A 15,234-nucleotide genomic window follows, 5' to 3' on the forward strand; every position below is an offset into this window, starting at 1 on the left:
ATAAAGTTGATGTACTCAAATGTGGATGGAATGGTATGTAAATTACTAGAGATGAATGATTATGTCAGAGAAAATGAACCACAAATAATATGCCTAACTGAAACAAAATTAATACCAAGGATATCAAATGACATACTAAACTTAGAGGAATACAATATATGGAGAAGAGACGGAAATTTAAAAAAAGGAGGAGGAATTATAATATTAACTAAGAAAAATCTAAAAGTCAAGGAAATAAAACTAGATATACCATCACAAGTAGAACTGATTGCAGTAGAGATCGACACATCTGAAGGTAAAGTAATTGTAGCCAATTTGTACATGCCACCCAGATCAAACATAGAGAGTACAATTCAGAGTGTAAGATCATTGCTACATAAAATGGAAGAGAAATCGGAAAGAATTATACTAACTGGGGACTTCATTACAAATATAAATTGGAATACTCTAGATATAAATAGCCAAGAAAGCTGTTGGGACCAAAAGCTCCTGGATCTCGTACAAGAGTTTTTCTTAACGCAACATGTGAGGGAAACCACCAGAAAAAGAGGACTTGATGTACCTTCAGTGCTAGATCTAATATTTACAAGGCAAGAAAATGATATTGACAATTTAATATATCACCCTCCACTCGGTAAAAGCGATCATGCAGTACTAAATTATAACTTCAGGATAGCATATGACATAGCAAACAGCAATGATCGTTACAAAAAGAGCCTAAACTATAAAAAGGGAAATTATCAAGACCTAAAGAAGTATTTCTTAGAAGTTGATTGGGAAAATGAGCTTAGAGGATAAGATTTAAATGCTGTATATAATAATTTTTGTGAATTTTATGAAATAGGAGTCCAGAAGTACATCCCACAGCACAAAGAAGCAGATAAGAAAATACAGAAATGGTTCAATACAGAATGTAAAAAATCAAAAGAAAGAAGAGATTTGTTGTGGAATAGATACAGAAGACATAATAGTGAAAGGGCATATAATAATTACAAACAGGCAAGAAACGATTATACAAGAATAAGGAGGGAAGCCCAAAAACAGTTTGAGGAGGATATAATAAATAAAAGTAGTGATCAACCAAAGCTGTTTTACATCTATATCAGAAGCAAAACTAAAGTAAAAGATATAATACAGTCCATTACGGACGAGGGAATCACTTATACACAAGAGAAAGATATTTGTGAAGCACTAAATAAGAATTTCCAATTAGGTTTTACAGAAGAAAAAATTTTTGAGAGGGACTATGTGGAACACGCATGTCCACACATACTACCAGATATACAAATAGCAGAAAAAGTAATACAGGAGGAGTTAAGTAGATTAGACAGAGGAAAAGCAAGTGGTCCTGATGAAATTTCATGTTGGGTATTACGAGAATGTGCAATGGAGTTAAGTAAACCATTGTTTTTAATTTTCAAGAAATCCTTGAGTCAAGGTAAACTACCTGATATTTGGAAAAAAGCAAATATTGTCCCCTTATTCAAGAAAGGAAATAGACAAAATCCACTCAACTACCGACTAGTATCACTGACCAGTGTTGTAAGCAAGGTATTAGAAAAACTTATAAGAAAAGCTTGGGTAAATCATCTAGAAGAACACAGTATGGTAACAGAAAGACAGTTTAGTTTCAGAAAAGGAAAATCATGTGTTGAGCTACTATGACAGAGTAACAAACACAATACAGGAAAGGGAAGGATGGGTGGACAGTATCTATTTAGATTTCAAGAAAGTTTTTGACACAGTACCACACCAAAGACTTTTATGGAAACTGTACCATCAAGGAGGAATTCGAGGCAAACTGTTTTGTTGGATGCAAGACTTTCTCATAAAAAGAGAAATGAGGACAGTACTAAGAGGAAAATACTCATCATGGAAAGAAGTGACTAGTGGAGTACCACAGGGTTCAGTGCTGGCACCAATCATGTTTTTAGTGTATATAAATGATATAAACAGTAACACTGGAAATGAGAGCTATCTGAATATGTTTGCAGATGATGCAAAAATACAAAGGAAAATTACTAACACAGACTCTTGTAAAGAGCTACAAGAAGAATTAAATAAACTTCATGAATGGAGTAGTACATGGCAAATGGAATTCAATGTGGACAAGTGTCATGTAATCAAGTTTGGTAAAAGTGGAAAAAGACCTGATTGGGATTATAAGTTAAGAAATAAAACCCTATACCCATCAGAAAGAGAGAAAGACCTAGTTGTGATTATCAATAACAGACTATCTCCGGCTGACCACATCAGCGAGAAGGTACGGAACATGTATACACTGCTTGCAAATATGAGAATAGCATTCACATACATAAATGAAGACATGCTAAGAAGGATAATAACATCATTCATTAGACCAACCCTGGAATATGCATCAGTAGTCTGGAGTCCTCATCTCAAGAAGCACATAGACAAGATTGAAAAAGTTCAAAGGGCCGCTACAAGATGGATACCAAGCTTAAGGGACCTAAGCTACGAAGAAAGACTAAATAAACTGAATCTACCAACACTACAGGAGAGAAGGAAAAGAGGTGACATGATAATGCTATATAAATGCATATCAGGAAAGGAGAAAATAATCATAAATGATTACTTAACATATGGAGAAGCATGAGCAAGAGGACACTGCAAAAAACTGCATAAGAAGAGAGGTGATAAAGACGTAAGGAAATTCAGTTTCCCAAACAGAGCAATTGATCAATGGAATGCACTACCCAATGAAATAGTGTGTGCCAAAACAATTTACAAATTTAAGGATATGTACGATAAATATAGTTTAAGACACGGGACAGTACGAGCTTGACTCATTCCTGTAAAGATACAATTAGGTAAGAACAATTAGGTAAGAACACACACACACACACACACACACACACACACTTCAGACTGAATCTGATCACGTCTTGCCCTGACTCAATGCTCTCACCCTCTTATATATATTCTGGTGTGTGTGTGTGTGTGTGTGTGTGTGTGTGTGTGTTCTTACCTAATTGTTCTTACCTAATTGTATCTTTACAAGAATGAGTCAAGCTCGTACTGTCCCGTGTCTTAAACCATATTTATCGTACATATCCTTAAATTTGTGAATTGTTTTGGCACACACTATTTTATTCGGTAGTGCATTCCATTGATCAATTGCTCTGTTTGGGAAACTGAATTTCCTTACGTCTTTATCACCTCTCTTCTTATGCAGTTTTTTGCAATGTCCTCTTGCTGATGCTTCTCCATGTGTTAAGTAATCATTTATGTCTATCTTCTCCTTCCCTGATATGCACTTATATAGCATTATCATGTCACCTATTTTCCTTCGCTCCTGTAGTGTTGGTAGATTCAGTTTATTTAGTCTTTCTTCGTAGCTTAGGTCCCTTAAGCTTGGTATCCATCTTGTAGCGGCCCTTTGAACTTTTTCAATCTTGTCTATGTGCTTTTTGAGATGAGGACTCCAGACTACTGATGCATATTCCAGAGTTGGTCTAATGAATGATGTTATTATCCTTCTTAGCATGTCTTCATTTATGTATGTGAATGCTATTCTCATATTTGCAAGCAGTGTATACATGTTCCGTACCTTCTCGCTGATGTGGTCAGCCGGAGATAGTCTGTTATTGATAATCACAACTAGGTCTTTCTCTCTTTCTGATGGGTATAGGGTTTTATTTCCTAACTTATAATCCCAATCAGGTCTTTTTCCACTTTTACCAAACTTGATTACATGACACTTGTCCACATTGAATCCCATTTGCCATGTACTACTCCATTCATGAAGCTTATTTAATTCTTCTTGTAGCTCTTTACAAGAGTCTGTGTTAGTAATTCTCCTTTGTATTTTTGCATCATCTGCAAACATATTCAGATAGCTCTCATTTCCAGTGTTACTGTTTATATCATTTATATACACTAAAAACATGATTAGTGCCAGCACTGAACCCTGTGGTACTCCACTAGTCACTTCTTTCCATGATGAGTAGTTTCCTCTTAGTACTGTTCTCATTTCTCTTTTTATGAGAAAGTCTTGCATCCAAAAAAACAGTTTGCCTCGAATTCCTCCTTGATGGTACAGTTTCCATAAAAGTCTTTGGTGTGGTACTGTCAAAAGCTTTCTTGAAATCTAAATAGATACTGTCCACCCATCCTTCCTTTTCCTGTATTGTGTTTGTTACTCTGTCATAGTAACTCAGCAGATTAGTAACACATGATTTTCCTTTTCTGAAACCAAACTGTCTTTCTGTTATCATACTGTGTTCTTCTAGATCGTTTACCCAAGCTTTTCTTATAAGCTTTTCTAATACCTTGCTTACAACACTGGTCAGTGATACTGGTCGGTAGTTGAGTGGATTTTGTCTATTTCCTTTCTTGAATAAGGGGACAATATTTACCTTTTTCAAAATATCAGGTAGTTTACCTTGACTCAAGGATTTCTTGAAAATTAAAAATAATGGTTTACTTAACTCCTTTGCACATTCTCGTATTACCCAACATGAAATTTCATCAGGACCACTTGCTTTTCCTCTGTCTAATCTACTTAACTCCTCCTGTATTACTTTTTCTGCTATTTGTATATCTGGTAGTATGTGTGGACATGCATGTTCCACATAGTCCCTCTCAAAAATTTTTTCTTCTGTAAAAACTAATTGGAAATTTTTATTTAGTGCTTCACAAATATCCTTCTCTTGTGTATAAGTGATTCCCTCGTCCGTAATTGATTGTATTATATCTTTTACTTTGGTTTTGCTTCTGATATAGCAGTAAAAGTTTTGGTTGATCACTACTTTTATTTATTATATCCTCCTCAAACTGTTTTTGGGCTTCCCTCCTTATTCTTGTATAATCGTTTCTTGCCTGTTTGTAATTATTATACGCCCTTTCACTATTATGTCTTCTGTATCTATTCCACAACAAATCTCTTCTTTCTTTTGATTTTTTACATTCTGTATTGAACCATTTCTGTATTTTCTTATCTGCTTCTTTGTGCTGTGGGATGTACTTCTGGACTCCTATTTCATAAAATTCACAGAATTTTTTATATACAGCATTTAAATCTTGTCCTCTATGCACATTTTCCCAATCAACTTCTAAGAAATACTTCTTTAGGTCTTGATAATTTCCCTTTTTATAGTTTAGGCTCTTTTTGTAACTGTCATTGCTGTTTACTATGTCATATGCTATCCTGAAGTTATAATTTAGTACTGCATGATCGCTTTTGCCGAGTGGAGGGTGATATATTAAACTGACAATATCATTTTCTTGCCTAGTAAATATTAGATCTAGCACTGAAGGTACATCAAGTCCTCTTTTTCTGGTGGTTTCCCTCACATGTTGCGTTAGGAAGAACTCTTGTACGAGATCCAGGAGCTTTTGGTCCCAACAGCTTTCTTGGCTAATTATATCTAGAGTATTCCAATTTATATTTGTATTGAAATCCCCAGTTAGTATAATTCTTTCTGATTTCTCTTCCATTTTATGTAGTAATGATCTTAAACTCTGAATTGTACTCTCTGCCAGGTCCCCATATTCGTCTCTTTCCCATGTGTTTGATCTGGGTGGCATGTACAAATTGGCTACAATTACTTTCCCTTCAGATGTGTTGATCTCTACTGCAATCAGTTCTACTTGTGATGGTATATCTAGTTTTATTTCATTTTCTTTTAGTTTTTTCTTAGTTAATATTATAATTCCTCCTCCTTCTTTTTAAATTTCTGTCTCTTCTCCATATATTGTATTCCTCTAAGTTTAGTATGTCACTGGATATCCTTGGTGTTAATTTTGTTTCAGTTAGGCATATTATTTGTGGTTCATTTTCTCTGACAATCATTCATCTCTAGTAATTTAGATACCATTCCATCCACATTTGAGTACATCAACTTTATCTTCTTGTTTATATACTTGTCATGACATGGTTCTACTACCTTCCTCCTTTTTCTTCCATCCTGTTTGTGTACCACTTTCGTACCTGCAATCCTATTACTTTGTAAAAAAATTTCTTCTTGTCCTCTTCTGATCTTCCCTCATTTTTTGTTTTTGCTTCCTCCCTTTTCTCTTTCAGTAATTCCAGTTCCTCTTGTGTTAGGCATCTTTTTATCCATACATTTTTGAACTCCTCTTTTTCCATAAGATTCTTTGCATTTTTTAGTATCTCTTCCACAGTGTTTACACTCTGGAAAGTCACCTTTAGAGGTCTTGTCTTGCTTTTCTCGTATTTCCCTAACCTTTTGTGTTCCTCTATGTCTTTACTACAGATTTCCTCTGATACTTCTTTCAGTAAGCTCATTACATTTGCCATCTCCTTTTTGTCTCTAGTGATTTTGTTTTTAATTTCTTCCTCTTCTATACCAGTGATTACTATTGATTTATTTATTTCTACTGAATCTCTGACTAACTTTGGATTGTTTTGGATTATTCTTTTCACTTCCTTTTTAATGCTTTTTTCCTCCACTCTTGTTTCTAAGTCTTTCTTTACTTTCACCATTTCAGCATACGTGGTTTCTACATCATTTTTGTAGCTTTGCACAGCTTCATTCACCTGTGTTATCTTCTCTTCAATATCACTGCTCTGGTCCATAAGACTGCTTGCTTGTCTAATTGTCTCTGTGTCATTTTTTAACTCTTCCATAACACTCTCGTGATTAACTACTGTACTTCCCATTTCACTCACTTTCTTCCTAAGGGTATTCAATTCCACTGTTAGTTCACTGATGGTTGTGTCTTTCTTATTGGCCTCCTTTCCCAGTTTGTCTATCTCTTCCTTTTGCAAGTGCATTTGCTTCTTTATTTCATCAATTTCATTTTTGAAAGCCATTTCTAGTTTGTGTACACGTTCAACCAGTCTATTGTGAGTCTCCACTTCAACCAGTTCTTGGTAGAAATCATCATTTTGCTTTTTACTTTTATCCCTTTTCTTTTCCAAATTTGTTTTGCTGAAGTATGTATCCATTTTGTAATACTAAATGAACAGAGTATGTACTTACAGAGTATGCACACTTTCCCCGTGTTGCTGTAGTATAAACAAACCCAGCTGACTCAACGCATCGTGGTTCTTTGTTCTGTTTGAACCGGTCTTATTTAAACTTATTATTTCTTTTCCTTTTAATAATGAAAAATCATTTAGTCTAACCTGGTACAGAGCTTGACTCATTCAAAGATACTTATTTAGGTAATGCCTCTGGCCGTGTTGAGCTTGTATGGAGCGCCAGTACAGACGTCCACATCCGACGATGCCGTGTGTGTGTGTGTACGTGCCTGTCACCCTACCAGCCAATCATAGTGGACTGTAGGTGGAGCGATTTTGATGTCAAATCCCAGAAGCAGAGCACTTACTTTCAAACCAGCTTGGAACGAGTATAGTGATTCGTCCAGTGTGTAAGTGCACAGACAAAAGCACACCAGGAAAATATTTCTGTGTACCAGCAGTGGTGGCTGGCTGCTCGTCGGAAGTTTCCAGTGCAGAAATGCAGCCTTTACTGTTGTGAAAATATTATTTTCTTCACTACATAGGTTCATACATGTCTATATTATCTGAAATTCGGTAAAAAAAAAAAAAAAACAGTGCTTAAATTAACTGTTAACAGAAAGTTAGGATTAACAGTGAGAACATGCTAAGGTTAGCGAGTGTATCTACTTTAGATCGCCAACACGCCTTGACAGACTTCTATTTAGCAAAAATAATGATTTTCTGTGCAAATAAATGTAACTGCATGTTAAATTAATGTTTATACAAAATAGAAGTCTGCCAAGGCAAACTGTTGAGCTAAAGGAGACACTTCCGCTTACTTTTGCATGTTTCCGTTCTGAATCCGGATTTTTTTATGAACAGTTAAAATTAAACACAAAAATTTGACTGGATTTCAGATAATTAGGTGTGTTTGAACCTATATGGGGGTAAAATCTATCACACCAATTAAAAGTGCCGATTCGGTAAATGATCGCCGATTCGGTATATCATTGCTCCATCCTGAAGGTAATTTACTAAGTTCAGAGTCACTCACTGAACCTGTTATTTCAGAAAACTGATAATGAAGACATCAAATATTAAACATTTATAAGCATAATACCAATATGAACTCATACAGGTGATGTTGTACGCCATACATTAAACACTTTCCGCCTCATGAGCTACAGGCATCGCATGGGAATGGTGTAGCTGTATGCTACTTCCAGTTGATTTCACTGCAATTTACGTCCCTAACAGTTACCATCCATTTACACAATGAAAAGTATTCCTTTACAACATACAACAAGGGGGTAGTTTGGATCTACAATGGCCATGTCGATAAATATCATGACAACTGTTATCACTGTGACTAGTAAAGCCTTGTGTGATGGATTGGAGCATCGTCTGCAGTGTGAACACTGACGTCATCAATATGGTGGCTGCTTCCCTCCAGCCACAAAGAATTTAAAGTTATCACGTCTTGATCACTGCAACTGATAAAAGATACATATACCGTAAGCTTTTAAGTACAGTCAGGGAAAGTTCCGCATTACCCACCTATCGAAGTATTAGTGTGAGATGAGTGAATGTGAAGCGGCAGCCAAACCTGATATGTCTGGTAGCTATGAGTGTGAAAGATGGGAGGCAGGGGACTGGGGGCAGAGGAGGGTTTGGTGATAGGTTGGGTATCATGTGTAAGTATGCAATGTATGACTTGGATGGTATGTTTGAGTTAATTTACTAAGGACAGATGACAATGCGATGCTAGCATTTTATGAAAAGAAAAAAAAATAGATGTCTGTAGAGTTAAGTGTTAGGAAGGTTATGGAAATTTGCTGGGTATAGAGAGAGGTTTATATATATATATATACTTTGTAAACTTTTATAGATTTGTTTAATTATTTAACCTCTGTCATCCCACTATAAACATCCACCAGCAAACATTTCCATTGTTATTCTGGTCATTATTCTTCTCGAACTAAGAGTCTAGGGCAGTGTGTAATAATAGTAATAACAACAAAAAACAATATATATGAGCGATTAAACAGGCTTTTTGTTTTCCATTCAACAGAATGACATGGGAAGTAGTAGTGAACATTACAAAATGAAGGCAGCGATGCATACCTTTGACAGTAAACATGTATTACATATGCAGTAATGTAGTCAGACTCAGAGAACAGTGTGATCCCACACAAACAACATACCACTTTTGCATTTTGAGAACTTTGAGAATACGTCGGGCGCATTATCACTGGCTATTATGACGTGAGCAACTCTCCAAACTCTCCCGCCCCCAGCGACCCTCCCTCCCATTCACAGTTACCAGACAAGTGGGGTCTGGCTGCTTCTTTGTGACTATTCGTCGACCATCAATGCTCCAAACAGTGAGTAATGCGGAACTTTCCCTGACTGTACATGGCAGAATGCACTTGCAATGTTTACCCAGAACTGGAAACACGACTATTCGGACTAGAGAATTTCACCCACGATAATATCGACTAATTTATATTGGTAAGCCCCATCATTTTTATCATTTTTGAATCTTAATCTCATATTTAGTCCCTTTCCTTTCTCTGTCGTAATGTATGATAGACATTATTGTACGTGTGGATTTGCGCCAATACCACAATTATTGGACTTTATGTAAATATACTGTAACTGATAATGCCCAAAGACAAGCCTAATTCACTGTTGAAGCATGGAACTGTATGAAATAATGTCACTGATATTTCCATGTTATTTCCAGGAATGGGCGGAACAGTGATGTTTGCCCATGATGCTAGGTGCTTTTTGGAATTTCGATCTCAGAGTCAAAGGGGGGGGGGGCATGGCATCGTGCCCCGTCTCCCCCAACTGGCTCCACCTCTCTCTGTAAACCAGGAAACCATTTACAACACTGGGTGGTAACTATATATAACCAACCCATATGTTTTCCCTACACTTCTACAAGTGGTTTGGTGGAGGGTTAATGCTCCTCCCCGTAAAACTACGAAAGGACAAATGGCCACCCCTTGCGGGATCACGGCATCTGGCAGTAGATCATATTGTTTTGTTTATAAAGGCTCCAACATGCTTGCATGCATCGGCCTTGGTCATCTAATGGCGGCTTTCCATGCTGACAGTGCTCAATCTCTGGCAGCCACCCTATTCAGTCCCTTATCCCTGAGGTCACACGTTATCATATTCCAGGTCTTTTTTGATCTGCCTCTCACAGCCCTGACTCCAGCGTTAACAGTTCTAACTTTCTGCATCCCATCCTCTCCACATGACCAAACCATCTCAGTCTACCTCTCCACATAACATCACCAATACACTGCAGTCGCATCCTTCCTCTCAACTCATCCATCGTAAACCAGGTGTAACGGTAGGTGAAATTAGGCTCGACTTCTCGTTCCTATTTCACCTAACGTGGAGCGGGGTCCTCTTTCGAGACCGGAGCTAGTGCAATAGAGGCAGGACACAAAAACTCTAGGCAACAACCTTTACACGTATATTACCACAGTCAGACACAGGACAAATCAGCAGATATTACAGCACAATATATAGGAATGTAAAACCTTATCCAGGATATGTGTATCTCGCAAGATACTTGCTTTTTTGATACTAATGACAACACAACAATCCTAGTGTATCATGAGTGCAGTAAATACAGAAGCGCGCGCAGGAGCGCGAAGGGGTGGGGAGTTTTGACTCACTAGGAGGAGATAGGGGAGGTGCGGGGAGTGACTTGGGACGGCTAGGAGAAAGTTATGGTAATACTGGAAGACGGCAGATATTAGCCGTGAAATTTATATGGTTTCCACTAGCCAAAATACTTTGGTAAATGAATCTTATCCTTGCTTTACACTTACTTGAGATTTGCAAGTGAGAGCGAGTGGCAAACAAGATTTTATGGGTAGCGTGGGGAAAGGAGAGAATACTATTAATACTTCCTTTCACAATATTCCTTCACCGTAATGGGGGTATGTCTTTATAGGCACAGGCTTATTAATTATATGACAGAGATGTCACTCACATGTATAGTCAAACAGATCTCGCTCCACAGCGTGGGGGAAAGATAGGATACCATTAATACTTCCTTTCACAATATTCCTTCACAGTAATGGGGGTATGTCTTTATAGGCATAGGCTTATTAATTATATAACAGGGATGTCACTCGCACGTATACAGTAGTCAATCAGATCTTGGTCCACATTCTCGTCCTTTAACTTCTCACTGTGATCTGATTTGCCCCGATATTCACTATATGAAATCACTGCACAATACTTACACTAGGGGAGAATCACACTTAACCTAAATCACTCATGTTACAATATCACACGTATTCATCAGGGGGATAGGTAGGAACATGTCATTGGTGATCCTGCTGGGCTAGGGGCACCGTAAATGCGGGGTGTGCCGAGAGGGCACGGGGCGGCCCGCAAGGGTGTCCTCTCGTGTCCTGGACTCCCCGTGGCTTCCGGACTTGGCTCCGGCATGTGGCCCTCGGGACTGGGGCCGAATAGCTCCAGGAACTTCTGTGACAGGACCCGGCATCGTGGGGGCGTGGAGAGATCACGCCCGGGTGTTCTGGGGAGAACCGAGAGAGACTGTGGGCTGCAGTCTCCAGCGTCTAGGGGCGCCGACAGGGGAGGACTGCGGCAGCGACTTCCACATGGGGTCCGTCAGGTGCATCTGCTCTAGAGCCAGGCATAGAGAACAGAGACCAGGGGAGGCTGGGAGGCCTGTATGGGTCACTCTGGGACAGGAAGCCTGGGCTTCAGTCTCCTGCTGTGGGGACGTCCCTTTCCTTTGCACGCCCTCGGAGCGAACATAGATCGTCTCACGAGGGAGGGAGCAACAATAGGTCGTCCCTACCACGACACTCTCGGAGCGACCATAGATCGTCTCACGAGGACAGGAGCGACCATAGATCGTCTACCGGAGCACCTTGGGAGCGACCATAGATCAACTCTACCGGAACACCTTGGGAGTGACCATAGATCGTCTCTACCTGAAAACATTGGGAGCGACCATTGATCGTACCGGAACACCTTGGGAGCGACCATTGATCGTACCAGAACACCTTGGGAGCAACCATAGATCGTCTCTACTGGAACACCTTGGGAGCGACCATAGATCGTCTCTACCGGGACACCTTGGGAGCGACCATAGATCGTCTCTACCGGAACACCTTGGGAGCAACCATTGATCGTCTCTACCTGAACACCTTCGGAGCAACCATTGATCGTCTCTACCTGAACACCTTGGGAGCGACCATTGATCGTTTCTACCTGAACACCTTGGGAGCGACCATTGATAGTCTCTACCTGAACACCTTGGGAGCGACCATTGATCGTCTCTACCTGAACACCTTGGGAGCGACCATTGATCATCTCTACCTGAACACCTTAGAAGAGACCATTGATCTTCTCTACCTGAACACCTGTGGAGCAACCATTGATCGTCTCTACCTGAACACTTTGAGAGCGACTATTGATCATCTCTACCTGAACACTTTGGGAGCGACCATTGATCGTCTCCACCTGAACACCTTGGGAGCGACCATTGATCATCTCTACCAGAGGAGCGCCGTCTGGAGTTTGATTTCTAACGCCACCCCTAGCTAGCTCAGCAATTCCAGTACGCGAAGGTAGTGTCCTTCTACGGTGGCGGCTGCGTGGTGGCTGCATGTCACAGGGGCGCACGGCCCGGGCTGACATGCATCGCTGTTGCCCGGAGTGGTGGTGGCTGGTGGCGGCTACCCCGTGGGGTCCGTGTGGTGGTGTCAGCATATTTGCGGGCAAACTATGCTGTTCTTGGTTTGCCCTGTCGTCGGGGATACTATGGTATTCTTCGGGGGCACCGTTCAAGCCATGAATTTAACCACTCTCCCCCTGTAAAAAGTCATGTCCCCGACGCTGGAGGTGGAACGCTTGTGTGTTGGATGTGGTGTAGACGGGCTGGAGGTGTTGCAGCGTAGTTTGCCAGGCGACAGTGTAGGAGTTCTCTTCTTGGGCTGGGTCGTAGGTGAGGAAGAATGTGGAGGAGGCGGTGGTAGACTGGAGGAGGTTTAGCAGGTGGTGTGGCCCGCGGAGTCGGTGGTTCCTGCCAAGGGTAGGTGCCCATACGGCCCGCTTCACTCTCATCTTGATTGGTGTGGCTGTCAGTGTGGTTGGGGGCTGAATGCTGGATACTGTGGGTAAGGACCGGGTTTTGTGTCATGGTAATGCGGCATTGAGTCTCAGGGGAGTACAGGTAGAGGGGATTTGGGCCTGATGTAGCTTGATGGTGTGAAGTCGTGGAGAGATGGGCGGTGAAGGGGTGTGTGTGTATCGGGTGGGTAGGCATGAGAGTCGGCCGGAGGGGGTGGTGGTGGTGGTTCTGAGGGTGAGTGTGGGTGGGGAAGTAGGCGTGCAGGGTGGGCGGGGTCGGTTATCACGGGCTGTCGCACGCGTTGGGGGCGCGGGAGAAGGTGAGATCATCAGAGTGGGCGTGCGTAGGTGTGGAGGGGAGAGGGCGGTGGTAGTGCGTGGTCCGGCGGGGTGGGCAGGGCACGTGGGCTTGGATGGAAAGGGTGAGGTGGCGGAGGGAAGGGGTGAGGGTGAGCGAGGCATGGCGGGTGAGATGTCAGGTGAGGTGCGTGGGGTGGTGGAGGCGGTGGAGGCTGAGGTGGCAGGGGAGGTGGTTTTAGGAAGTAGGTTAGGGGAAGATGAGGAGAGGGTCCTAGGAGGCCTGTGAAGAGGGAGGCCGGTTTTGTGTTGAGGGGGTATAGTGGTGTGTGGGGTGGGAAGGTTAGAACTAGGGGCAGGAATAGGGGAAGGTAGAACAGAAGAGATAGTGAGAGGAAAGGAAAAGGAAAGATAACGCTCTCCCCTGTCGTAGACTGGGGGAGAGATGAGGTGGCCCCCGTCATTACGGTGGGATGCGAGGGCAGTGGGGGGGCGCTTTTTGGTTTTCCCTTTTTGTATTTTCTTCCCCTGAGGCTTAGGGGAATTTGCGTATGGTGGGGAGGTTTGTAAGCGCCCTCGTGTCATTTGCCTGCACTGGGCAGCTTCTAGCTGCTCACGGATGTCGTGGATCGGACATCCGTGGTAGCACGGAGAAAATTCCCACGGGTTGATGGTGATGAGGTCAATGGGGAATTGATTTATTTCGCCGATGCGTTGAGGGGTGGCATGGACGGCTAAAAGGCGCCTCATTAAACTGATATCTCTATCCATGTCTCCTGTTGGATCATGGATAGTGAAGTGTTGTCTTACAACACTTGGGAGTACTCTGAGCAGAGTATTAAATATATGCTGATCCCGGGTTTCATCATCTGCCTCCGGGTAGGCGGCAGTAACCAGGCGTCTTGCCTGTATCAGGGTATTATCTAAATCCCTGTCGAGTGAAAAGCTATCCAATTTGGATAGAGCCACTACTTTTGCAAATGATGGGGTGATGGCTTGTACAGTGAACTTTGTAAAGTTCTGCCAGGTAAGTTCTGGGACGATTTTCGGCGCTATGTTCGCCGCCTTTTTACCCAACAGTGGTAGTGTGACTGCAATTTTTTGTTGGTCATTTTCAAAGCCAATATCCAGTAAGGGTTTAATTATTGCCAGCTATGTGTGTACATCATACTGGTCGGGGTCAAACTTGGGTAACTGAATGTGCGGTTTAGTTGCCATTTTGCCAAATATTTCCTGATTACCTCTTTTCTACGCCCTGGTCTAGAACCACCGCTGGCCACCAGTGTAATGCTAGGTGAAATTAGGCTCGACTTCTCGTTCTTATTTCACCTAACGTGGAGCGAGGTCCTCTTTCGAGACCGGAGCTAGTGCAATAAAGAGAGGCAGGACACAAAAACTCTAGGCAACAACCTTTACACGTATATTACCACGGTCAGACACAGGACAAATCAACAGATATTACAGCACAATATATAGCAATATAAAACCTTATCCAGTATATGTGTATCTCACAGGATACTTGCTTTTCTGATACAAATGACATCACAACAATCATAGTGTATCAGGAGTGCAGTAAATATAGCCGCCCGCGCGGGGGCGCGGGGGGGGGGGAGTTGTGACTCACTAGGAGATAGGGGAGGTGCGGGGAGTGACTTGGGACGGCTAGGAGAAAGTTATGGTAATACTGGAAGGCGGCAGATAATAGCCGAGAAAATTATATGGTTTCCATTAGCCAAAATACTTTGGTAAATGAATCTTATCCTTGATTTACACTTACTTGAGATTTGGGAGTGAGAGCGAGTGGTAAACAAGATTTTATGGGTAGCGTGGGGGAAGAAGAGAATACTATTAATACTTCCTTTCACAATATT

General features: G+C 41.4%; 1 protein-coding gene across 1 annotated transcript in view; it reads left to right on the top strand.

Moving 5' to 3' along the window:
- The window catches only part of LOC145410565 (uncharacterized), a 70,655-nt gene extending 55,761 nt beyond the window's left edge, over positions 1-14,894 (top strand). The window contains exon 4 of the mRNA XM_080280684.1: positions 14,878-14,894. Within this exon, the coding sequence (XP_080136810.1) occupies positions 14,878-14,894 (17 nt within the window). The remainder of the gene's footprint in view (positions 1-14,877) is intronic.
- Positions 14,895-15,234: the final 340 nt, after the last annotated feature.

The sequence above is a fragment of the Coenobita brevimanus genome, chromosome 86, assembly GCF_032717465.1.
Source record: "Coenobita brevimanus isolate Jiangsu-jjx chromosome 86, ASM3271746v2, whole genome shotgun sequence".
Classification (NCBI taxonomy): domain Eukaryota; kingdom Metazoa; phylum Arthropoda; class Malacostraca; order Decapoda; family Coenobitidae; genus Coenobita; species Coenobita brevimanus.